Source organism: Populus trichocarpa, chromosome 1 (genome assembly GCF_000002775.5).
Source record: "Populus trichocarpa isolate Nisqually-1 chromosome 1, P.trichocarpa_v4.1, whole genome shotgun sequence".
NCBI lineage: Eukaryota > Viridiplantae > Streptophyta > Magnoliopsida > Malpighiales > Salicaceae > Populus > Populus trichocarpa.
This window is the reverse complement of record NC_037285.2, coordinates 7860951-7887710: the sequence shown is the minus strand read 5'-3', so window position 1 is coordinate 7887710 and position 26760 is coordinate 7860951. Positions and strand designations below refer to the sequence as shown.

Below are 26760 nucleotides of genomic sequence, written 5' to 3'. Positions count from 1 at the left end.
TTTTGTGCTTATTAGGTTGCTAAATTGGTTTTAAATGTTCTAGGAGTATTTGTATGGTGTTTTTAGCTTTAAATGAGTTGAAAATAAGTTTTTTGGGTTGAAAATAAGTTTTTTGGGTTAAAAACTCATAACTCTTATTTTTTGGGTTAAAAACCCATAGCTCTTATTTTTCGGCCACCATTGGCTAGTAGATAATGCTTCATCTGCCTTGGTGGACGACGTTTTGTTTGCCTATTTTTTAAAGAAAAAAGTTCGAATGACAGGTTGTCTACCCTTTTAAATGAGAAAAAAGGCCAAGGCTCTTGGGGTTTGGACTTAAAACCCCACACACGTGGTCTATTCCTTTCAAAGGCATGCATTGGGCCTTTTTTTGCCCTATTTGGCTGGTTTTTTTTTTTTTTTTACTTAGGTTAAATATAGATTTATGAACAAAAGAATATTAAAATCATTTGAGTTCATGATCTAGATCGCAAGTTTGACGAGTTAGGCCATAACATCCAGGTTATTATTTTTTTTAATGCATTTTTTGTCCTTTAATTTTTTTTAAAAAAAATTAACTTCACCCTTTGTTATCGATGATCTATTTTTTTATTTAACTTAAAACTAAAAAAAAAATGCAATTTTATCTTTTGTTATCAATCATATGCTTTTGTTATTTCAGTTTCACCCGCCTGTCATAGTTTTTTTTCTTTTAAAAAAATATTTCATACAAAAACATTGCATGCGCTTTATTGTCATATAAATTTATTAAATAAAAAATAATATCTAGGATAAAATATTTATTGAATTAGATATATAGCATGCATAATTTGTGTCGAGAGTTTGATTGGTTAACTTAGATTCACTTGTATTATTTTTTTTATTAATTTCATCCTTTAATGTTGAGTTAATCAAAGATTTAGCTTTTCCATTTGTTTTTTTTTTTAAGATCATCCCAAAAAATAGCTATTAACAATGAAGTCAATATATTAATGTGAAATGATAAACAATAAATATACAGTAAAACACTCATTTTTAGTATAGAGTATTACTTTTAGGCATAGTTTGTATCTAATGTAAAGGAAACTCAACACACAATTAAGATTAAAATGACATGGAGAATTATTTTTAGGCATAGTTTGTTTTTTGGTGTAAAAACGCTTTAGAAAAAAATATTTATTTATTTTTTATTTTAAATTAATTTTTATGTATTTTTAGGTAGTTTTGATATGATAATTTTAAAAATAAATTTATAAAAATTAAAAAAATATATTATTTTAATATATAAACCTGCTCTTGCACGCAATCAATTCAGAGTCATTACTTTTCTTAGGAAAATTTATTTTCCAATTGTTCAAAATGATGAAAATACAATGAACAATAAATAGGCATGTAGGTAGCTCATAGGGAGGTCTTTGGTCAAATGTCGGTGGTGAATCACGAATTTTAATCTCAGTCCGTACAAGTCTTGCCTACCATTTCATTCGAAAACTTTGGCCTGTGAAATTTATTGTGCCGTTGAATTTGAATTCATGGTTCACTCGGGGTGTGGTAATGATTGACATGATTAATTCGGGCGATTAGCCTCTTAATGATAAGAGAGTTATACCATTTACTCGAATCATGTAGCAAATTGGATTACGAGTGAGATTTTTTATATCCCAATATATATTCTTACTATCGAACCAAAAAAAAAAAAAAAAAACAAAAAGGCATTAAAATGGATTAACCAATATTCTTAAAATTGATACTATGATCATCTCTCGAATTAATTTCCAATTGTTTCTGTAACAATGTTTTACGCATTAAATTCCCTTATTGAACCAAGTAATCTTTACAATACCGAATAATTCCTTTTTTAATTTTTTCTTTTTACTTTTCAGTCAAGGCATAACTAAAGAATGAAAAAGAAAAAGAATTAGCAAACAACACATCAATTTCAACGTAATTATATTCTTGAAAACCATCCAAGGACCAATTTCTTAGTATTTTTCATGGGTTGATCCATGTATAGAGCAACTAGCACAAATCATTAAGTTTCGCACGTAGCCAATGTCATGTGTGAATGACTTTGCTTATAGAAAGATTCCTTGGCATGTCTCCTAGGGGCATGCCATTTCAACCCGGGCCGGGACGAAGAATCTTAAACTCCAAAGAATTGACGAAATTCCAGCCAATAAGAAGTAAGGTCTTGTCTCATTTTCAAGCAATTCAGCATACTAGGAAAAACAAAAGCTCTTTCCCAGCGTTAATGTTTGAATGCAAACCTAACAACTGACCCATCAAATTCCAGCATGCTTTCCTCTTCTGGTCATTTTCAATTCCAAAAAAAAAAGGGAAAAGCCCAGTTACTTCCCCGCTCGAAAGTCGCTGCCAATCCGCGTCGCGCAGCTCCTCCCAATTCACAACCGAGAGCTTTCAATCCTTTTCAATTTCTTGCCACGCTACGCGCCAGTTGCCTGGCATTCTTTATAGGCAAAAGAAGCTAGGGCATGTCCAAATAAATAAAAATGAAGGTGAAAAGTACAATTACGTCCCTCTCCTATTTATCTCACCAATATTACCCTCGGACTATGAAAATCATGCCAATCTCATCCTTCCATCACCTAGGATGCTAATTTTCCATATTGAGTTACTAGCTAGTTTAGTTGTCTTCTTTTCTAATAGCCATTTTTAATTGTCTTGGCACCAACTTTGTTATCTTTATAATGTAACTTTTTTATTACAATAATTAACTAAGAAAATCACGCCTATCTTTTAACATATAATTAATGTTTCTTAACTTTTTTTTTCTTTGGATTCGAGAAAACCTCACCCTCCGGAAAACGCACTTTGTGGGTCCAGGTGAGCGAGTAAAACTCTGGTTGTCCCAGGCTCTTATAAGAGGTGTATGCCCTGACTCGAACTCGAGACTTACTGTGCAGATCTCAAACCCTTTGTCATTACGTTATACCTCTTGAGGACTTAATGTTTCTTAACGTATGGTGTTCAAATCGATTTTAAGGAATCTGTGATCATATAAATTGGAGGAGAGTAACCCTGGCTAAGTTGAAGTCTAATTGACGAAGAGGAGATTGACACATGATCCAATTTTGATAACTCGATTCCAGAAGGTAACATTTGTGCAGGTAGTAGGAGATCAGGGACCTAATTGAATTCTATCTAATAGGTGGAGGGCGTGTTCGTAGTTCACCAAAAAACAAAAGACAATCGACGAATGGGGACAAGAAGCATATTCTTATGCGTTGAGCTGATATCACGGCCTGCTACTGCCGTATAACCGCGTAATTGAAAACTTTCAAAATTTATTTTAGTTTTAGATTGTTTTTTTATTGTGTTAATATTAAAGATAATATTTTAAAAAATATATTTTTTTAATATATTTTTAAGTAAAAATATATTTTTTAAATAATTTCTACTGTATTCTTGGACATGCTTTAAATAGACCGAAAATCTTATTTCTTGAGCTTCCCTAAAATATACGTAATAAATACAAAGATCATGCCTTTGCTTGCCCTTCCATGACGATATTGCTTCACGTTGGATAGAAAGTAACTACCTAGGTGCCCAAGATTTCCTTGCAACTTGCTAGCTGGCGCCTACCGCCGACTCTTTTTTCTCTCTTTGACCACCGATTGAACTTTTTTTTCTCGGAAAAAAATATTTGGCAAAACAGGGTACTTAATTTGGAGGAGGAACTTGCTCGCCAGTGACTTGGCTAGTGAGAATGAGCGAGAGTTTTCACTCGTTTTCTAGCTGCTAGAATGGAAATTATGGACACATGCATGCATTAGATTTGGTAAAAAGATCTACAAATGTTAGAACTGAGATTTACAGATAATATAAAAAATTATGAAATAACTAATTAAAAACAAGATTCCATAAAAAAAAAAAGATTCCATTGCATTGAAATAAACTAAGAGCCCATTTGACGTGATTTTTTTATTAGGATTTTATTTTTAAATCATAATTTAATACCTCAACTACTATACTATTAAATAGTTTCAAGAGATAGATTCTTCCTCATGAAACTTCTAATAAAAAGAATTGCTCGGTTTAGAGGTGTGATGATTTTTAAAAAAAATACAATACCTTCTAAGTATAAATTACATTTTTAAAAATAAAAAACAAATGTTTTTTATTTAAAAAAATCATAAATTATCTCCCATCCAAACATACAAAATAGTCCTTCGGCGTGCAGGGAGGGAAGGGACCGATTTTGGCATTTAATTACGACTCACCAGCACTGGCAAACGATCATGACGCTAGCTAGGTTTATCATTTATGAACATCTCTCTAGCAGCAGCAACTAATTAAAGCAAATAATAGACCCTTCACATTCAATTGTATATTTATTTATCTTTTGTAGATCCTTTCATTAACAAGTTCCCAATAATTAAAAGAAAAGAAAGCCAACTTTTTTTCTTTTTCCTTTACAGAAGCAATGATACGACGAATGAGTCTAAGCAAGTTGGGTTTGTCCGAATGTACAAAATCCAAATTATTGGTCCATATTCTGTTGTTTTACGTCTTTGACTTTGTAACAAAGTCAACTCGACGGAAATGCAATAATCAAATCCACCCTAGCTAAATGGAGAAGCATAAGACTTTCAAAGTATAGCAGTGCCTACTCTCCATTAATATATATAGACAGCCTGCCTGGAATCTATCCTTTCACATGTTTTCATCTCTCAAATTTTATATCTATTTCAACCACAAAATCCGCTCCTCTTTCTTTCCCTGGTATCTCCTTTCTGTTTTAGCTGACAAATGTCGAGTGAATCTGTTTGCATGGAGGAAAGCTGGGATCTGCAAGCTGTGGTAAGGTCAGGATGCAGTACTAATTATCAAGAGTTTTCCAACATCATGAACAACCCACCTTCGTTATTTGCTCCTCTGAGTTTTGATCAACACGAGCTTTTAAATTCCCAAGAAACTTATGAAACCCCAACTGATTTTGATGAACTAGATGGCCTTTACAGGCCCTTCTACCCTGTGTTGCACCAAACCCTTAATTCCTCACAAAACAATATCCTTGGTACCTGTACCAACACCACATCCATGTCTGTTCGCAAAGAAGTAAAGGAGCGACAAAAGGTGCAGAAAAAGAAACCTCTTTCTGAACCTGCTACCTGTCCAAATAGTAGTAATATTGATGCCACTAGTGCAACCAAATCAAAAAGGAGGTCAGTAAATTTGTGATTTTTCTTCCTTAATTTCAGAATTCAATTCTTTTATCTTAGATGTCCTCGAACGATATTGATATTACTGAGAAATTGATGATTCAACAGGGAGAATCAGCACAAAAGAGTGGTTCAACATGTGAAAGAAGATGGCCTCTCTTCTGACATGTGGGCGTGGCGCAAGTATGGGCAGAAACCCATCAAGGGATCCCCATATCCAAGGTAAAGAAACCTCAATTTGTTTTTCTTTAAGTTTTCTGTTTCTGCGTGGCCAAGCAAGATTATACAATCCGAAAAATCCTATCATTTTCATACAAGCTACAACTTGGAGTAGCCTGGAAATGGTACAAATAATGATGCATGCAACAAGTTTGTTGAAGGTTTCCTTTGCATTTTTTGATGGTCCTTTATTTGCTTGGTGAACAACAAACAGGAGTTACTATAGATGTAGCAGTCTAAAAGGATGTTTGGCAAGAAAACAAGTGGAAAGAAGCAGTACAGATCCATCAATATTTATCATAACCTACACAGCTGAGCACAGCCATGCCCATCCTACTCGAAGAAGCTCACTCGCTGGTAGCACCCGAATTAAGCGTGATGCTATTAAAGGAACCACTCCCAACATTGAGCCCAACATGCCAACAATCAAAGACCAACGTTCGCCGAATTTCGATGGGCTTATCTCTCCAACAACCCCTTCAATGACTTCCACTGAAGATGAATTAGTGCAAAACCTGAGTATTAAGAATGAGGAATTATTAGATCAAGGGCAGATTTTGGAAGGAAATGAAAGCAAAGAAATTTCCTTGCCAGATTTAGTATTCAGCGATGATTTATTTCCAACTTTAGAGGATTTGGAAGGGTTTCTTTTGGATCACTAATTTGCAGATGCAGTTCCCTGTTGATCATTTAATAACTCAATGGGAAGCTACACCAATGAAGCTCCAGTTTATTTTCATTTCCGTTTTTGTTTTTGTTGCAATTTCAGTTTTTTGCATATTCTGTCTTAAAACACAAGATTTCAAGATATCACAGAAAGGTACAAAGTTGTATATGAGGAGATTACGTAGATTTTGGTTGCTTTCTTATGGCATAAAAAAATAAAGATGAAGAAGAAATTGTGCTTGGTTGTGTCATAGAAGATATAGTGAACACTTTTATATTTTATATATTTGGTTTTCGTGGGATAAAACAAAATATATAAAAATTGCGTGTTATCATGAAACTTGCAATGTTCATTAATTTGGAATAATAAAAATAGAGATGGCACATGCTATGCCATGAGCCACACTAAATATTTTTTTGAACTAAAAAAAAGAGAATGCCAACCCTTTCCTAACAAAAAGAGAATGTCCACATGGAATAATTCAAGCTAAAAAATTAAACCAAATTTCTAGGATAAGATAATGTTTTTTTAAAAATATTGAATTAATATATTTGGATTGTGATCTAGATTATAAATTATAAATTATTTAATTTTTTTAGATTATTTTTTATTTAATTATAGAATATATGAGTCGGGTGGGTGATGTACTCAAATTAGTTTAATTACTTGCAATGTTCATTTGGAATAATGAAAATAGAGATGACACATGCTATGCCATGAACTGAAAAAAAAAGAGAATGTCAACCCGTTCCTACACAAAAAGAGAATGTCCACATGCAATTTTTTTTTTATTAAACTAAATTTCTAAGATAATCGTAATGTTTTTTTTTTTTAAATATTAATAATATATATATTGAATTAATTTAAGTTTAGTGATCTAAACCCATGATTTAGATTATAAATTCTAAATTATTTAATTTTTTAGATTATTTTTTATTTAATTATAGAATATATCAGTAAGGTGATGTGCTCAAATTAGTTTAACTATTTTTTTATGTTTAATTAAATAATAAAAAATAAATGCTCGCATATTAAATTATTAATTAAATATTGAGGTGTTTATTTGAAATTGTAATAAATTCACAAATATCAAACCAAAAAAAATAAAATATTAAATAATAAATAATAAAATTAGAATAAAAACCAACAAGAAAAATAAATAGCAGTGAAAAAAATCAAATGAAAAATAAATAATAAATAAAAATAAGAAGTTAAGATACGTGCGTACGTCTACTAGCTATAGGCATAAAAAAAAACTTAGGCACGTGAATTCAGGAAGCTTATTTTCAACAATTTATTTTGTTACGAACAACTTGGATTTTTTTGAGAATTTTCTAATGCAAGTGGGGCTACAATTTCACTTACCGTCCATCATCTATCTAAACTGCGATGTTAAATGACATTAATTAATTAATTGGTTATATTTAATTTGAGTTGAATAAGCTTAATCAATTATATATGGACCTAACACCATGTTTAATTGGTTATATATATTTAATTGGTTACATTTTCATGTTTTGACTGCTGACTCTGGCAGTTGAAATACGCAAGTGGATTATTATTATTATTATTATTTTATAAGAGGGGAATTTAATTGATTGTTTATAAAATATCTTAAAACTCGACTTTCATGTTTTTATTATTTGGAGCGCACACTATGTTTTATTTTTGGTAGACAGTCTTTGAGTTAGATCGATCTCTTGTTTTTATTATTTAAAATTAAAATAATAGTAATCTATTTTCTCTTGATGATAAATAAGTTTTTTTTAATTAATTTACATGTCAATCGAGATTAAGTCTCTTGATCGTGGGGAGTGTACCTTTATAAAAGAAATAGTACTTGATTAAATTTTTTTAATTGCTTAAAATTAAAGAGTAGGGTGTAATTAACAATAAAAAAAATAGTTTGAGGACACTTGGTCACTAAGGTGCAAATGGATCAAACCAACAGTTCTTGATTTTATTCATTATGAATCTACCGGGAGAGAGGAATAGTGTTATTTATATGCTGTAATGGACCTCTCATTGGCATGTACTGATTCCCATTGATCCAACTTTTCGCTTATTTTTCAATTAGGTACCCAAAGTATCATACATTTCTCAATTAAGCCTACAATTTGAAATCCTTTCCTTTTTCGGACTATAAAACGTTAAATTTTCACTAAAAAAAGGAGAGAGTCATTTTATACGTTTTCCTATGAATGTTTAGGACACTCACCATAGCATTTTGGGCCAAGAAACGACTATAAGCTTTGCATATTGATAGATGGTTTGCATTTGCCATTAAAGGGAGGTTGAGAAAATTTATTCAAATTTTCTTTTATGTATGATGGTGATCACAGGTTTGCTTTTCCAAGCTATCATTTTCCTTGCCATCTTCTCCCTGTCGATAAGCCATGTAAATCGAAGCATTTGTGCCTGCCACGTATCGGAAGCTTTCTCCCTAATGGCTCTATTCGTCAAGTACCCTTGATTTGCGTGGAGTATATACCTTTACATCAAAGTGACATTGATAGTATCCTTTCTGGTCGCTTGAACCTGACATGGCTGAGGTCGTGTTGTTCCAAGATGCGTCTTACCTTATACATACATGGTCAGCTTCTCAGTATGAAAACCTTGAATATTGCTGGGCCAACCTTCTATCGTGTCGAGCTCAAAACTATAAATCTTGAAAGCTTTCGAGTTTCAAGGTTCGATCCAAATTGTGTTTTTGTTGGAGTTCCATTTCTGAAAAAAGGTAGTTTGCTTGCAACTATGTGGAGCTCATCAATAGCCAGGATGCTAATTGCAACAGATCTTCCTCGGCTTCAATTTTTATCTCTGTTTTTTACGAGTGAGGTCTGCGAAGAAAAAACCATGTCCTTGTAAGTTCGTTTTTACACTCCTCTTGTAACCTTTGACATTTGATCAGTAACATGTAGATTTTTTCTCTATACGTGCTGCCCCAAAGGGCAATAACTCCTAAATTCAACCTTCGAGAATAACTGGTTCTGCTTGTTAAGAGGTCATCAGATTTCGATATCTTCACAATTACCCGCCCGTTGAGGGTTTCTCCTGTCCTACAGATACTACATGCGAAGGTTGATCCTTAATTTTGTTTAAGCCTAATATTCTGACATCTAAATTGATCTGTTATAGATTATATTGATTTTTTTTTTTTATCAGAACATGAGCATGCTACTCCATTCATACCACATGATGCATCCTTGTCTCTTTAAGAACGTAGTTGACATCCTTCCTACAGCAAGCAAGCTGCTCCATTTATATCATATGCACTAACTGGGATATCAGATGCCTTTATAACCTCACATTTCTTGGTTAAATCCAACACTGGATATGGATGTAACGTCCCGCATTGGTAAGAGTAAAGGGTTGCCTTCTTTATTGGCATAGCAATCAATAGCCTTGTATATATACGAGAATTTGAGGATGAATCGAGAATGTGGCTAGAGCATTCTGGGAATGTAGTAGGATCATTGCAGTTAGTATATAGGTTTATAGACTGCTTGGCCCATAACAATGATATGAAAGCCAATTCAAAAGGATCGGTGCAGACTTGTAGGATCCTGCCTAATATCAAGTTGACGTCATTCGACAATAATACCTTGTATTGTTTCTGGATGGGAGACGTTATAACATCCCACGTTGAAAGAGGAGAGATGGATCGGTATAGCTCAGGGTACTGAGCAATTATACAGAGATATGCTATATATATCAAAATAGGGATTTGCTACTAACAGTCTACTTGAAAGGCATCATGTTTTTAGAGATTAGTGACACAAGTTTAAAAAGAGATTCGTAGCACCAAACTAAAATAGATCATAAATTTAAATATAATTATTGAATCAAATTTAAATTTTTATAGAAAATTCTCGGCTCTAGATCTATGGAGGGACCCCTTTGCCGGTCCATCCATTACGTTGATTTTCTCAAATTAAACTTCGAAGATTCTATTTTGTTATTTTTTCTTGATTTTTCTGAATTTTATGATTTTTAGCATATATCCTTTTTGTTATAGTATTTTGATTTTTCTATATAAAAACTTGTAGATCTTTTAGAAAGATAAACTCTGTAAGATTAATATTTCATAAATAAAAATAATATTTTAGGGTTATGTTTTTGTGTTTTAACTCTATTTCAACCTATTTTATATATTTCTATGGTCGTTGTTGTTCTTGTTGTGCTCCCATCTGGATCGTAGATTTCCTGCTATTTGTATCTCGGGCTTCACTTAATCAAGTTACTGCAGTAGTTGGAGGATAGCTGGAAGTTGATAAGCATGCACCTCTTTGCATGCAATTTTTTCTGTGAGCACCTTTTAACTTCTGGATTAGAACATCTCTTTTTGTCTCCTCAGCTACAATCTTTACCAGCTTTATTTCTCTCAAAATAATTTATGCTAACTTATTTGTATCGAGTCTATAAACTCATTTTAAAGCACTTAGGTTGAGGAGAAAGGAGGAATTTTTTTGGGGATGGTAAGGACGCTACAGAGAACGTTTCATAGGATCAGGTACGTAGTTTAAATCTTTCAAGCGTTGCATTGTTTCTGATGCCAATCATTTTACGGTTCATAATAAATTAATGTGCTTCTCGCATACCTCTCTTTTTAATTCTAACCTAACACTCCTTCGAATTTAATTTTCACGTCGAATTTATAATCTTCCAAGTACATGAATGGTACAGCGTGATCGATCTTAATTATCAAGAAGTTTCATTAAAGGTTTGATTCTTGTTTGCATAGTTTGGTTTACGCTGTTCAAGCTTGATGGCTCTTACCTATCCACCGGGACGAATTTATGATAGGTTAGCTTGCATGTGTTATAATTCTCATTCTGGGAGCTTCGGCTGAAAAGGTCTGAGATTGTGCTAATCTTCACCATGATTTACATTTTACTTAACCTGCATTGCATAAGAGACTGAAGTTGACATAAATGTCCAAAATTAGTCAATTCCTTGGTTTTGAAAAGCTGTGCATATTAGTTATAGGCACTGTTTTGAAGAACTTGGTTTTAGGCCATGCCTTCATGAAGGCTCGCTGGATTTGAGTGACGGGTGAAGGGCACCTCTTAGAAATTTGGATATGTTGGGAATTCAATGGGAATTCATTAATTTTCTGCATGGTTCAATATACGTTGTTGCATGTTAATTTACACACACACACACACACACACACACACATATATATATATATTGGTAATAAGCCATTTATCTTCATCATGTTTGGATCATATAGCTGAGAAGGTAAGAAAGCTACATTTCATGAGTTTCACAAGTCTACCTTTCCATATGAACTGTGAACGTTTCTTTTTCTTTGTGGCAACTTGATGTTGACAGTTATGGACCCAGGAGACAAATTTATGAGCGAGCATTATTTACACCTACATTTAAAGTTGAAGGGAATTAAATTCGGGGGATTTAGTGGAGTATTGATGAGCTGGAGCTCGCAATGTATTTGCTCCGAATTGCTGTTGCACTGCTGCAAATATATGGTTGGTTGATTGTCTTTTGATTAGCATAAACTTTGAAGTTGATTTGTGGAGTGAAAGAAGTTTTCAATCTGGTTCTTATTCCTGTTCTTATTCGTATTCACACTATTCTTATTCTTCCTGTTCTTATTCGTATTCTTATTCCTGTTATTATTCGTATTCGTGTTCTTATTCTTAATCTTATTTTAGCTCTTCTAGAGTGGTACTGTTCAATTCATAAGGTTTGGGATCATCAACTATACGGATTTAAGACCTAAGTGGATTTTTTTTTGGCTTAGAGAATGGAGGTTGATGTTGCTTGATTAGAGCCCCTTAGCCATTGCCAGGGATGGAGCTGATGTCCTTTTCGGGATATTGCCCCTTAACTATTCAAAAAAAATCTAAACGTTGTTTTTAACTGGGAAAACACTGGAGGGAAATTAAACAATAGTTGTGAGTGAAATCTTTTTTTTTTATTAAATGAGAAATGAAAATAAAAGTCCATAGGAAAAACTATAGAAAATGAAGAAAAATAAAGAAAATAAGAGGTTTGCCACAAAATTTGAAATTCAGTAGACCTGAATTATATATATAAATTGTTCAGTGTTCCATATTATTTTGTGGCTTAATACAAATTCATGTCAGCAACAAAGCTTATAATTGAACATAAGAGACAACTAATAGTACTGAATACTAATTACATTCACTTCATGATCTAAGCTACATGTAATCAGCCACCTTCTTGTTTCCAGTCAGCTGCCACAGCTGTGACGGGCAGTCTGCTTTGCTTTCAGCTACTAAAGCAGCCACTGAGCCCACGAAAGCTGCGTTCATATAAGTTGTAGGTTCAGCGTGAGAGTAGTCTGATCTTAAATCTTTGTACTGGTCATTTGAATCTGGACCTCCGACAATGGCACCTACATGTGTGTTTGGATTTGGTTGACTAGCAAAGTAATAACTAGAGTAGCCATCATTGCAGCCAACCTTTGATGGGAGAGCTTGGACTGAGGGGATGGATGCGCCCCTATGGTGCATTTGAGTTGGATATTTGCTGCCAAACCCCACCATATATGACATCTTCATGGGGTTGCTCCCAAGTATATAGTCCACCTAAAAAAACACATGAATGAATTCACATGGTTAGGGAATTTTCTCTTCTTTTTGGTGATCCATTGGAAGAATGTGGAATCTACCTGTGATTTTGCAAAGGCTTTAATCTGAAGTGCAGAGAAATGTGCAGAGCCACACTGGATTCCACTAACATGAGCTGCTGTCAAGGTATTGGAGTAGATAAATAGCAGCATGGAAGAGCTTGTGACATACTGCAAATTAGAACTATCTCTAGTATACAGAAGCCCACCTTCAAATAAACAAAAAATCTCATCTATTAATGATGCTATAATAAATTTGTGCTGTTCAAATTAGCTACTGTAGTGGCCTTAATCATCCCTTTTGTTTTGCTTACCAGGAGTCGTTTTAATCTGTACAGAACTACTCCCTGGCATCAATGCACATACAAATGACTCTGCATCACTCTTAAACTTGTCGAAATCCTGCTTCCCACCATAGAACTCCTGGACAAAAGTTTAGCACTTGCCTTTCAGGTTCTCAAAGAATGAGGAGTCAAGTTTTTAGTTTTCTTATGGTAATACCTTTGCAAGTAATGTCTGAGCTCCGGCAAATTTGTTGTCCCAACTGAATTCTGACACTGCCTGACTCCATCCTTTATTGCTTGAGATGTAGCTCAAGTACTTGTTCTCTCCACTTGCCTTGTATAGCCAAGTTGCAGCCCACAACAATTCATCCTTCACAGAATTCAGAAATAGTAATTTCATGACAAGACATAAGTATTACCAATCTCAGGGCCAGTTTCTACAGGCAGCTTTTATTTTTACCTGATAGCCTGAGAATGAGCAGTAGAAAGGGCAAGAATCTTTAAAAGATGATCTATAGTTGTCTGCCAGATCAAACAACTGCATAGCATCCTTAATGAGTCAGCCAAAGAGTTTTTCATCATAGCTTAATTGGTAGCATTTAAAATTTTTGGCCTTACTGATTGTGATTGTTGTAATAGCTTGGTGGAATAGCTGGGGTCAACAGCCTTAAAAACAATTGAAGCGGCCGAAAGAGCGGCTGATGCCTCGGCTGCAGCCTCAGTTCCTGGTGAATTTGGAGTTATCTTGTAGAGTGTTCGAGGAGTGTCCATATCTTCAGGACGTTCCCAGCATTGATGATCAGCATTTCCATCCCCAACCTACGATAGTATCAGAAAAATAAAGTAAAAAACAATATAAATACTTCAAGACTTTTAGATATAATTAACTCCGATGCTACCAATAAGCCATCACAAATCATATGGAAAAGAGAGACCACCTGGGTGTAAAATGCTGTGGATGAAGTATGACATTCCAGAATGAAGTTAGTGCCCCAACGGATTGCAGTGTGGAGATAACCAAGCTGGTTGACAGAAGATATCTCTTTCTGGTACTCAATTCCAGCCCAGCTCAATAAAGTAACAGTAAATGCCATTGGCCATCCAAATTTAACATTATCCCCAGCATCATAGTAGCCTCCTGTTAAATTCACCTGCCAAAACACACCACATAAATTATCAAATTACACCACAAGTACTAGCTTTGCTCTTGCTGAGTGATTTAATAAAGTTGTTCATAATTCTGTTATGTTCTTGCTTGTTATTTAGGCTGTTAAATACTCTTAGTTTGGTGATCAGGAATTGACATAAAAATAATCCAAGTTTAATTTCAGAGAGAACAGATTCTAGTCCCTCCAAAATAATGGTGGTTAATTTTGTTTACCATACCTTTTCAGGCTTGCCATCGGAGATAGCAGAATTTCCCCTCCATTTTACTCGCTGGTCGGAAGGCAGTTCCCCAGAACGTTGCCCTTCAAAAAACAATATCGCCTTGCCAAGGGCATCACCGTAGCTAGTAGCTCTGGAGCATGGCTCTTCACTTTCCATGGCAAGACCAACCAAGACACAATACAATACAACACCCCAGAGAACTCCACTATGCCCCATGATTTTTTTTAACTCGATGACTCCCATGTGTCTAATTTAGATCACTTAATGGTATTTATAGACCAGTTTTACTACAAATATGCTGTATGGTTATTGAGTGTTCCTTTAAGTTATTTTGTTACGTAATTGTAAAAATGGTGTGGATTCGTCAATGGTTTAAATGAGGATGACAAAACAGAATGGAGATGGCGTGAGAGGTTCACACAAAGTCTTTTGAAGGGATGGGTGGCGTGAGAGGCTTACACCAAGTCACAAAGATTATACAATCATGATACTTAGATACTGGCACCCACTCCTTAAACGTCATTAGCTACCATCATACTCTTATGCATGTATTTTACATGATGTGGAAAAAAATAAAATTAAATCTCTCTTTTTCTTGGTTACTCCTTGACGTCTCTTCAGCAGAACAGTAACAGTAGCCCTAGTCTAGCTCTAAACGGAGATTTTTTGTATTAATCATAAAGCTGTCTCCAAGGGGACAGTGAATCTTTTTCTTTAACATTCATCTAAAATATTATACCCTCTGCTGTATTCGAACTTGATAAATCTTAAAAAGAAGCTTTGCCTTTGGGCAGCGAAAACATATGAACGAACGGCTACCCTTCGATGTGAGACGACTGAGCCCAGTCCTTCTTTAGGTGAAACAACTACCGCCTGAAACTTTTTCATACACGGCAATGTAAATCTCATTTCTGTCTACGTTCAATGCGATTCTTCTAGCTATGACTGTTTCCTTGTGGTGTCTTTCTTGCATGTATCTATTTTCCAATTAATGTTGGTAGAAATACACATGTATAATTCTTTTTAATAGAACAAGAAGTAAACTTTATCACAGGATATTCCCCGGACTAACAGCCCGTTTTTCAGTAGCAACAGAGCCGCTGTCAGTCACTTCACTAAACAACCACATGTCCCTCTTGAATTTCACATCGAGTGGCCTTATTTGTTAGGCATTCTTGAGAGATGAGTCTTTGCCTTCGTGTGCATTTGCTTGTGCTTTCTGCAATATTTAGCTTGTAAGATTACAAATTTAATCTTATGATATCCTTATCCCCAGTTATTTGAGAAATCAAATTTATGTAACAGCCTTTGTCATATTGAGTTTCGAAAATGAAGCATAAAATAAGTTTATAGCATAAGGATCGCGACCTTTCCAATGGATGACATAAAAAAAGGAGTTTACATGCATGGACTGATAATATATAAAATCCTCGTATATGTAAAGCAGCGTCTCTGATGAACTTGTTTTAACTACATTTTATTTCATAGAAATCTTCAGATTTGAGTGTGTGCAGAGTGGTCTTCTGTTTCTTGTTTCTTGCTCCTTGTTTGTACATGCTACGAGGGCTTTTCCCCTGAATTAGTATTGCATCAGATTGCGAAATCTCCGGGTGCTGTTCACAGGCATAGCCTTCCTCCATAGATGATCTTTTGTTCTGGTTTTTGAATGTGATGCAGGTAGCTTCTATTCTAAAATCAAATCGAACATCCATATCCAAAAACATCAAGAAAATTATGATTTCATGATCTCACGAAAAAAAACTTAAACATGCTGTGAGAGGAGGATAAGCAAACCATACACGCACAAGCTACACTCTTTTCATTTGTATTTGTCATGTTCTTTTTCTCCGCTGATTCTTGCAAGCATTAGAGCATATTGCTGCAACTGCACTTGGTATAAATGGTGCAAATGGTAATCAGCACAATAGTGAATCAATAATTTGAACCTCAAAAATGGATCTTGAACTCCATTCCCAACAAAATCATTTTGAACTTGGATTCTTCCAAGAAGATATGAAGTCCAGCAAGATTCTTCACAAAGTAGATTCTGAAAATGAACTCTTTTAATTATAGCAAGTTACAGAGCTGTTTCTCTTCGACCGAGTTCTCTACCTTTTCAACTCCTATACAAAATCTCTGAAGCAAATTTGAATTTATAAATGACTGCAAAATCCTCCCCATTTCTTACATTCTGCCTAGATATGTACCTCCTTCTAGGAAAAGTGAAACAAGAGTTAGGAAAAGTGAAACAAGAGTGTAAATAGTGTATACTTTCATGCCACATGAAAGCCGTAGATATTCTGGGAAGCCAGAACTGAAGCCAGAACTGCGCAGGAAAGGTTCAAGCATTATAAGCCATAGAAGAGCATTTTCCTTCTTGAGAAGGAAAACCTAAATTGTTCTGTCTGTCCACAGAAGCACTTCTTGAGACTAACTGAAGCAGGGTTTGTGGCACCATGTAGGAAATCCTTCTGGAAGCTTTGCCCATAAGAATGCGCATCATTTGATATTTCTCTTTTTCAAGTGAATCAGACGTTTGTGAAGAGATGACATGATGCTTACAATGGAAAAGCTCCCAACTCCAGGCCATGCCTTGATAGAAGTACCTTACGTTCGCCGACCCATTGTAGCTGGTAAGAGAGGTCCAGATTATGTATTAACAATTTCAAATTGTCTGCATAAGTCGAATCCCGGGCTTTCTCCTTAAAAAAAAACATCACAAAAGTGTCATCACCTCAAATTAGCTGTGCAAATCAGAGGAGATACTTTTGGTTTACACTAATCTATCTTGTACGGGATTAAATTGTCCACCAAAGAAAGATAAAGCAATTCAACAAAAAAGTAATTTTAACCACTTGAGGTAGCATTTTGCACAGTTCACTAGCTAGAAGGAAAATCACCTGCAAATTGGCCTGGTTATCATGCCCCAATATGCTTGCCATTATGCTAGACCTAGAAGAATTGGGTGAAAATCCTTCCCATGGAGGTACAAATATCAGTTTGGTGCACTGGACAGGAGCCAAGTTTCGACTAAGTTTCTCCCACCACACAGATCCTAGTGACCACCATCTTATCATCAAGCCATGCTCAGAAAATGCAACCAGTCCCTGCACGTTTCATGACAAATTCAGATAATTGCAGGAAAATCTTAAACAACTAACAAATTGTTATTTTCATCTTTTGTTGACTGATTGCACCAAAAATTTAAGAGGCTTCCAAGCCTCCAAACTATTCAGGATCTTGTCAAAAAGGTAACATTGATAGGTTTCATAGCCAACAAGGTTGCAGCAGATACCTTTACAATTACCCCAAGGATAACTGAAGGTGTTAAATTTTTTTTGAAGAAGTTCTGCATGCTTCATACATCTATCAGAGCTACTCTCAACTTGAAAATAGCACAATTCCACTTCATGCCACATGTATATATGACTAAGTTCTGCATTCAAAATATATACTTTCCTAACTCACATAGAATTCCTATTTATATCATGTGGTTCCTCAGACTCTAAACTATGAAAAACTTCAAACCAAAACTCGCAGACTCTTTCTTGGATTCAAAGAATAAAATAGAATGCATAGGCATGGCAGAACAGCAGATGACACATGCCATGATCGTGTGTGCATGTGTGTTTGTGTCTGTGTGTGTGTGTGTGAGAGAGAGAGAGAGAGAGATCAAATATTATATGAATAGCCCACAAAAAAAGTTCAAAACTATTATGCAGAAAGTCAATTTGATTGGTGGGTAGCCCAATCATGTCCATGAGTCAAAGTCAAGCCTTTTAAACCGTTGATTGCACAGTCTAAGCCAGAATTGGCTGGCTGGTACAAGTTTAAAAATTGTCTATTTGAGGCCTTTGAACAACGTATACCTCTCCATCAGGGGCAAAGCTCAAAGCTGATATTACAGTGATCACTGCCATTTCTGATGCTCCTGAAAGCAAATTTGGAAGACCAGGGGGTCCACATGCATCCAAGACTTTTATTTTTGTCACACTAACATTAGAAAGCAAAGATAGACTTAATATCCCAACAAATAAAAGATATAACAAGCAAGAGGCGTCAGAGAAGTATAAAGCCAACTCCAGCGGCACATTCAAAAAAAAAAATACATAAACTAATGGCAAAATTTTACTATTCGCTCCAATAATATTCTCTGACTTACAGTACAATTTATCATGCAAAACTCCAACTTCTGTTAACAAGTAAGCAACTAGTAATATAAGCATTGATTGATTTGTCCTTATAATCCGGCCAGGCAGTTATGTACTTAAGAACATCTTTGAAACGAAGAAAACTCCAAGAAATTTATAAGAAGCCAGTAATTCTCCTGTGTATTTCGTTGGGATCTCAACTGCTAAAAGGACAGGTAGGATCAGGGAAGAACTTGGCTTAAAATCATACTGAAAGAAGAAAAGCGGAAAAAGGTATGCTTGTTTGCTGGAATAGTTCTACAGATAAGGGACAAGCAACCTCTAGGGCTGTGGGCCTTAGTCCTGAAAAGCAAGGGTTCTTATATCAATGGACGCTTTGAGCCAAGGTAATCACGGAGGCAGATTGAATGGCACACACAGCTAATTGAAATCACAATTGTCTTTCACCTGGTATTGTGGCTAATAATATGAGCCATCTAGCTGAAAACATAAACCCAACTTGATACTTAAAACCATTGACACCGAAAGAGCTGGGAACTTTAGTTAAGTGATGGCCATCACGGCCCCCCTTGGGACAAATGATCTATGAAAAGGAGAAATCTTAGAGCATATCCAGACTTAGCAAACTTGACTCCTAGGATGACATGATTCAGTAAACTTGACATAGATAAACATGAGAATTGTACAGACCCCCCCAGGTCCCGAAAATAAAATATAATAATGTGAAATTCTTTTGAATCTGAAAATCATGCCAGCCATACCTTTGCATGTCATAAACTGAAATAGTAGCATTATTTATCATTCCAATTGCATCGCCAACAGCCAATCTGGTAGATGTGTCATTCAGGGCTACCATAGGAAATGCCTGTACCATTTCCTTTAGTGCTGTCATTGAACTTTGAAGACAAGTTTTGCGCATGATTGAGTTGCCAGGATCCATAGTGTGTAAAATGAAGCTAACCACCTGCAGATCTGTCCATGTGTCACATGAAGATTCAAAATATGAAGCATACAGTCTGAAGTATTGTGCATGATTTTTTTTTAGGAATGTAATCAATCCTGCTGACCTTATCAAGATATTGAGCCAGGTGCCGTGGAGAACCACGCACAACCCTTATTAGTGTTGTGAGGGATACCAGATGAACAGGCGAATCAGATGCAGTAGACCAAATTTGGCCCTCTATGACAGTTAAAAACCCTGGTATATCAGCCATAGCTAAACTTGGAAAAAGTATCCCAACCAAAGTCTCTCGAATGAAAGATGGTACAGATGAATGATGTCCAGCAGAGTTGGCAGATTGACCACTTACACACTCTATCTGGTAGAATATATCCCCAATGAGGCGAGGTATTTCAGAACTAATGCATGCCTCCCATGTACTCTCCATACCTTCTGCAAGGAGCTCTGCCGCAGTGGAACTATATGTTTCATTCATGTCCATAACCAACTTAATTAAAGGATGAGCAACCAATGTGGCGATACTTGGTTTGACAAGGCTAGGGTACCACACTGCCAATGCAGCTGCAACAATGACGTGAGATGTCATTGCATCTTGACTTGTCCCTCCAACACATGAAATCCAGTCTTGCATTTCAAATGACTCTAGCCAATCAAGTATTTTGGATCTTGCTGCTTCAGTAATTCCCTGTTTTTCCAGTGACTTGTCAGGAAATTCTACAGCCTGAGGGGTTGCTTGTGGTTCAGGTGACATGTCAGATGCCAAATCATTTGTAGATGTCCCTCCTACATTTGAAACTTCAGCTTCATTGTCTCTAATTTCACTCAAAGATCTCACAAGTTTTCTGTGTGCATTCATTTTTTTACCACATAGAGGGAGTGGGATAGACCGTGAAGCAGCACAATGGAATAAAGTGCGGGCAGCCATGCGTACATGTTCACTTTCATCTTGCCAAAAACTAACCAGAAGCTGTTTCCAAAAAAGCACACAGAGACTTCAGTTAAAAATAAAAATTAGAGGATAAAAATAGGAACTTGTCAAGCACAATTCCATCAGTGCAAGTTTCAGGACTGGTATGATTGTCAAGATGCTTCAGGGAAAAAAGTTGACCTGGAGTAAAGGGGGCTTTATATCTGGAATTTTGTCTGCAAAACTCCGAGTGTAAAATGCTGCTAAGGCACTGAAAACAATGTCCATTAGATCAAAACTTGTGAAAGTTGACAGCAAAATGCACATGGGTTTTTGAAAATTAGCAAACAAGAACACTGATTTGATCTGTAAGACTAGTGATTTGCGTATCATGGTACTAGTCTTGCAGAGTAGATGCTAGTGTCTGCAGGAAAACAAATATGCAGTGTCATAGAATGCCACATGCAAGAATGAAGACATGCAATAGGTTTCCTCTGAAGGTCTCCTGCAACAGACCAAAATAAAAGGCTATTTACAATTTTACATTTAAATTATTATGTAAAAACAAATTAAACCAAGAAGCTAAATATTATCCCAGTGGCCATTTATTGGCAGCCTAATATTGTAAAAGCATAATTACAACCAGAAGAACAATCTCGACCAAACTTCAGAATTTGTGAAGGAAAAGGTAGTTCACACACTTTGTTACCATAAACCATTCAAATTTAAATATCTCATTTATAGCTATTTCCATTTCCACATTTTGATTTATCTCACGATCCTATACAGAATCCTGATAAATAGCAGATTTAGTTTTAACTCAGAAAAACTATATTAATATAAAGAACCATAATACTCAGCAGCTTACAATTTTTGGAGAATTCGCTAAGAATATGTAACAGTAGTCTGATATCATAGGAGCTTCTATGGAGAAGCATCACAATACCTGGTGACTGGTGAACTGCAGCGAGACAGGCTAATCATGCGTTGGGCAATGGACACCATCGTAAGTGACCTCATGGCACAAAACTCTGATGATGATTTCCAGAGCTGAAAAGTTATCAACGTCTCAAAGAAAGTTGAAATGAGCCAAATAAGAAAACAAATCCCAGTATTTAATAGGTTCATCCAAAAGTACCTCAAGAATAGAACTCAAACCAGGAAATGACAGGGTCAAAGACCCCTTGTCACCTTGCAAACCAGAAGCTATGATCAAATTCTCTGGCCGATTTAGCTTCATTTCTGTTACTAGCAATTTATCAAGCTCACTATCCAGATTCCACAAATGCAAGAATGACAAGCTAAATCGAAGTGAATATTCTTCTAGTGACCTAATCCAGTCATGCTCCTCAATGGTATCAGTTGAGGTCCCATTCTTATCAGAACCACCATCAAAGTTCATATCCTGAGTTCTTGGGGTGCTAGTTCCCTGTTCCTTGACATCTATATTCTCTTGCTTAACAACACCATTAGCTGCCGGCTCATGTTTCTGAAAAGGAAACATCAAGGACGCAAGGTCAAAACTCAAGGCTGCAATCCCAGGGAACGGGCAAGTGCATCCAATGGCATGCTTGTTCATTTGTAGGAAAGATGGCGTGGTTGGTAATATTCCTTTCTTGACCTGTCCTTGGGAAGCAGTGGGGTCCATTGCATTTTTCATGTTTGACATCATTCTTGGTGAGCTGACCTTCTTCTCCAGAAGCTTTGAGTGGGATTGAGAGAAGGTTTCATCTTCAATTACTGGAAGAAGCAATGAGGACACTGAAGTGTTTCCATTCAATATAGAACCAGATATAGAATGCACACTGATTTCTTTACAAAAATGATCGAACATTGAGTGAGAGGCTGTTCCGTGAAGAACGCGCTCTCGGGCACCGGTTTTTACATCCCATATGTACAGAGCATCGACAGTATCAGATAATCCTAAATGGCTCTGGCAGAGACATGCAATGTAACCTCTTGCACCATCCCACACAACCTTTTCAAGATAGCTTGGGTGCCCTGGAAACATTCTCTCTACACGCAAAGTTTCAAGAGAAGTTAGAGCAACACATGAGTCCTCCCCGACAGAGAGAAAGCAATCACCCCAAGGACGTTCTGTCCGTGCTGAGGGAAAGATTATTTGACGCACTGAAGCTATATGTTGGTGCATCACAGTAATGAGGTTTCCAGTGTCAAGATCCCAGATGCGAACTGTGCAGTCCATGCTTCCAGAAACTAAAACATGACTGAAACTCCATCCTCTGGCAGCACCCAACATCCGATGCGCTGCCAAACAAAGCACAGCGCCTGTGTGCCCTGAAAAATATTGCCTGGATACAGGAGAATCTACATCATTACGTGGACTTTCACCGTGAGAATCTGGTTCAAGAAGCATATCAAATCGTACAACTTCTATTTCACCATTAAAGAAGCCATATACAACAGCATAAGGGAAAAAATGATTTTCAGAAACAACCATGGAAGAGGATACAGTTTTTCCGTTGCACACAAAACCAAAACTTTCATCAGCATGTTTATTATTTTCAGTTCTTGAATTTGGAACAGAGCTTTGAGCAGAAGTTATCCTCATTTTCCCGACACCTTGGTTATTAATTCCAAGGAGGCTAGAGTTTGAGACCCAATCAGCAAAAAAATCGCTTTCACCAAGCATTTTGCGTTGTTGGGATGACTTTCCATGGTTATCATGCTTTCGACATAGAGACCAGATTGTGACATGGGGTTTCCACTGTAAAGGCTCTTCGTCATCAAAGCAAACAGATTCAATTCGAAGAAGATAATTGTTCAACTGAATGAAAGAAAACAACAATCTCACATCAGCAGGATAAGAAGCAGCAGGAATCTCCCAGAGAGTTTCAGATTTAAATACATTGTTCAGATATGATACAATATATACAATAGCAGAACCTCTACTATTCCAGACAGCAAAATGTCCACAGAAATTATCGTGCTGGGCACTCTGCATTTCACCAGCTTCACCAATTTCAAGAAACATGCCTCCCAAAACATGTGATTGGGCAAAATGGTCCTCGACACAAAGGATATCTTCAGCAAAAGAAGTCTCTCCAATTGTAGTTTCGCTGGTCAATAGCCTAAATATGCAACGTGTTTTTAACACTAGAGCAATAAGGTTCCCACGAGTTGCACTTGACACGACCTGTCCTTCTTTACTCGAACCATTGCCCCAATTAACCACTTCCAGCTGAGAACTCTTACGCAAGCCACTCCCACCATCACCAACTGGATTTGACTCCTTCAAGATCGGAACCAATTCCACCTTACCAGATGAATCAGCGATAAAAACAGAATGCTTCTCCCCATCTTCACCCAACAAAACTACATCCATAAAATCCAATCGCCCAATTGATAAATTCCCATGAAAAACAGACTGTACAATAGTGAGACTATACGTATCAACAATCACAACAGTACTCTTCGGATGTTTCCCAGGCAGACAACCTTTATCCACTGAAACCTCACCCCCTTCAAGAGAATCAATAGAATGACGATCTGATGAATGCGCAGCATCAATAAAACAGCACCCTATACACACATATCTCGAACTCGTAGGCAATGTCCGAACAAAACACGGACTTCCAACCCAAGGGGGGAGTTTCCTTCTACGCCGGCAGTGTCCACTTCCTCTACTCCAAACACACAATACACCAAATTTACACGCACTAATTAACGCATCATAAGTATCGGAAGCAGAACTTCCATCACCATTACTCGAACATTTCGTTTTGGTATCTTCTCCCGTGACCACCATGGGACAACAAATGCTAAGATCAGCTATCGGTGCAGCGTGGCCACACAGCATTGCAACCGGTTTAATTTCCTATCAAATAAAAATTAAAAATAGTTAACCTAAATCATCAGCGACGATTTACATTGATAACATAAGAGAGAATAAAAAAGAAGACTGTTTGGTTGCTGGGAGATTAAATGATACAGCTAACAGAAAACAGATTCGGTAACTAATGAGGTAAGTGTAGTTTAAGAGAAGGAAGGGGCTGAGGTGAGTTACCGTGTTGGAATCGGAAGAAGAGAGGTTCCAGCAGAGAATGGAGCCATCGGATCCACCAGTGTAAAGGGTTGGCGGGTGGTTAAGTGAGGCGGAGGCGGTGACTTTGTGAGATGGAGGTGTGTCCGGCCATATACACGCCACGGATCGGCACTTCATGAACTGTGTGAGTCAGTTTTGGAGTGGGAGAGAGGAGGGAAATGAATGAGACGAGGAAGGAAGGAAGCAGAAGTTGTTTGCTTCCGTTGAATTACTCTTGTTTCGAGTTTGTATTGTAAGCGGAGACGGGCTTCGTGCTTTGTATTAATCGGCTTTTTTTTATCAATGGGCTTTAGTATTACCCCAAATGGACCCATCTTTACGTAAAATCCATAAAGAAAAAAACAATATTTTATTGGCCAACAATAAAATAATAAGTCATTAAAATAGTTGATGAATGTGATATTTATAAGTAAGGTAAGATAAAATTATAAAAATGGTGGCTTATCCTAGCCTATTATAAAATGTGCACGTGAAGAGATATTATTATGGATTTTATATAGTTATTTTCAAAATCTAAAAGTAAAAACATTTTATAGTAAGTAGTGGAGGATTAATTTATAAATTATACACATTTTATTATATCAACTCATCCATTTAGAACTCAAGACATAGCGTAATTATTTTTTGATTACAAGTTTCATGAATTACTAGCTACATTTATAAGTTTATTTTGGAATGAGCTATTTAAAAAGTTAGGAGTAATGCTGCTAATGAGTTTAACTTATTATCCCCAACAAGATGGTCAATTAATAAGGATAAATTAGTGTTTGGAAACCTACTTAATGTGCATGACAATGTACAATAAAAAAAAATGTGCATAATCTTTATTACGCTTCCAAACAAGCCTTGGTTTCAAGAAAGAAAAAATCATGCATTAGATTGAGTAGAGGTAATAACATTTTGTCATTCTCAATAAAAACTAATCCTATATCATAAGAGTAATATGATCGTGAAGTTTATTGGTCATTTACTAAAATTGATCATGAACAATTTAATTTTTTGATATTTTTAAATTATAGTAAAATAATTAAATTATTTTTAAAAACAAATTTTATTTAACTAGTTGCTATAAACTTTTTTGGATTTTCACTTTCAAAGCATGGTAAAATGACTATATTATCCTTAAAAATAAAATATTTTTAATTGAAATTCATGGTTTTGTTTTTTTCATTTTTCATCCTCTTTTTTTTTGTTATAATTAAGTAGACTAAGGAGAAATTTAGTATTTAAAAAAATATAAAATATTATTTAAAAATAAAAATAGTTAACGCGTGTATTAGTTGGATACGTCCATGCTTTTTAGGAGACACATGAAGTTTCTCTGGGTGGCCAAATATCACTTTTCATTATGGCGTTGGAAGCTCCCTAACATCCTCTTCATGGTGGTCAGACGCGTGTATACGGCGAGGTAATGATCGGGATTCGATGAACTTTTTCTCTTCTCTTTCCTCTTTTCTCTTTCCTAGCCTTAAGTTTTGTGTACGCCCTTTTAAAAATTAAAAGTGTCCTGTCAATTTGTATTTATATTAATTTTTGTCTTCACTCATTCAATTGTTATTTGTTTTGTTTTTAATACTTTTTGAAGTTGATTTTGTTTTTCAATCTCGTCCATCATCAATTGATTTTATTTAAAAAAATTATTAAATTTAGTCTTCATTTTTTATAATTATCTTTTTGTTTTTATTATTTTCTTAATTTATTTTATATTTCATTTTTGTTCCTCGTTGTTTTATTTCATTTTGTTTTTATACCATATTTGGTCCTTATTTTATTTATTGCTATTTATTTTGTTTTTTAATCTTTTCTTGATTGATTTTTTTTCTAATTTCATCCCTCAATATTTAGATGATTAGAAATTTTCCTTTATGATTCTTTGTGTTTTCCTTTTATAGTGTAATCTTGATCTTATAAACTCGGTCATAGGCTTCGAAAATTAGCCCAATTTGATTTGGGTCCCTTTTCTAGGTCTTTTTTAAAAATTGATTGTTTTTATTTTTATTTTTCGACATTAGGTTGTTAAAACTTGAGCTTCATAACTTTTTTCGCTATAATTTATATGGTGTTATCTTGAATCTTGTTCTTATTTTTGAGATCTTGGGCTGATTTAATTAACTTGGGTTGACTTATGTTTTTTTTTATATATTTTTTTAATTGATATTTTTTTTCACATTTCATCATTTAGTTTGCTTGGGAGTTGACCTTCATTGTTGTTTTTTTCAATTTGTTTTATACAAAATTATCTCAGTCTCATGATCGAGTTGCGAATGTGTCATGTCTAACTCGAGTCAAGTTTTTTAGTTATTTTTAATTTTATTTTATTTTCAGTTTATCCTTC

The 26760-nt window shown here is 35.5% G+C and overlaps 3 protein-coding genes and 1 long non-coding RNA gene across 8 annotated transcripts; 2 read left to right on the top strand and 2 right to left on the bottom strand.

The window, feature by feature from the left end:
- Positions 1-4623: 4623 nt before the first annotated feature.
- LOC18094445 (probable WRKY transcription factor 29) lies at positions 4624-6303 on the top strand. The gene is made up of 3 exons (XM_006368706.3): positions 4624-5165; positions 5271-5384; positions 5596-6303. Exons 1-3 carry the CDS (start codon positions 4750-4752, stop codon positions 6041-6043), a joined length of 978 nt encoding a protein of 325 aa, XP_006368768.2. The 5' UTR covers positions 4624-4749; the 3' UTR covers positions 6044-6303.
- Positions 6304-8250: 1947 nt separating this feature from the next.
- Positions 8251-11696, top strand: LOC112323987 (uncharacterized). The gene is made up of 2 exons (XR_002977505.2): positions 8251-10355; positions 10494-11696. It is a non-coding gene; the product is annotated as an uncharacterized LOC112323987 (long non-coding RNA).
- A 369-nt stretch (positions 11697-12065) lies between these two features.
- LOC7472742 (endoglucanase) lies at positions 12066-14790 on the bottom strand. The gene is made up of 8 exons (XM_002297974.4): positions 14338-14790; positions 13890-14102; positions 13570-13770; positions 13412-13489; positions 13169-13321; positions 12982-13090; positions 12710-12876; positions 12066-12626 (listed from the first exon to the last, which is right to left on the bottom strand). The coding sequence occupies exons 1-8, from the start codon at positions 14581-14583 to the stop codon at positions 12237-12239; spliced, it is 1557 nt and encodes a 518-aa protein (XP_002298010.4). The 5' UTR covers positions 14584-14790; the 3' UTR covers positions 12066-12236.
- Positions 14791-16385: 1595 nt separating this feature from the next.
- LOC7472741 (uncharacterized) lies at positions 16386-24663 on the bottom strand. Of its 5 annotated transcripts, XM_024584237.2 has the most exons (10): positions 24387-24658; positions 21498-24197; positions 21306-21409; positions 20561-20630; positions 20317-20419; positions 19559-20235; positions 19253-19455; positions 18210-18333; positions 17241-17447; positions 16386-17042 (listed from the first exon to the last, which is right to left on the bottom strand). In XM_024584237.2, the coding sequence occupies exons 1-10, from the start codon at positions 24540-24542 to the stop codon at positions 16899-16901; spliced, it is 4488 nt and encodes a 1495-aa protein (XP_024440005.2). In that variant the 5' UTR covers positions 24543-24658; the 3' UTR covers positions 16386-16898. The 5 variants fall into 5 exon arrangements, 3 of the variants coding, with proteins under 3 accessions (XP_024440005.2, XP_024440000.2, XP_024440013.2); XM_024584232.2 differs by having other exon boundaries at positions 19559-20419; XM_024584245.2 differs by lacking the exons at positions 16386-17042; positions 18210-18333 and having other exon boundaries at positions 17276-17447; positions 19559-20419; positions 24387-24662.
- Between the last annotated feature and the right edge of the window lie 2097 nt (positions 24664-26760).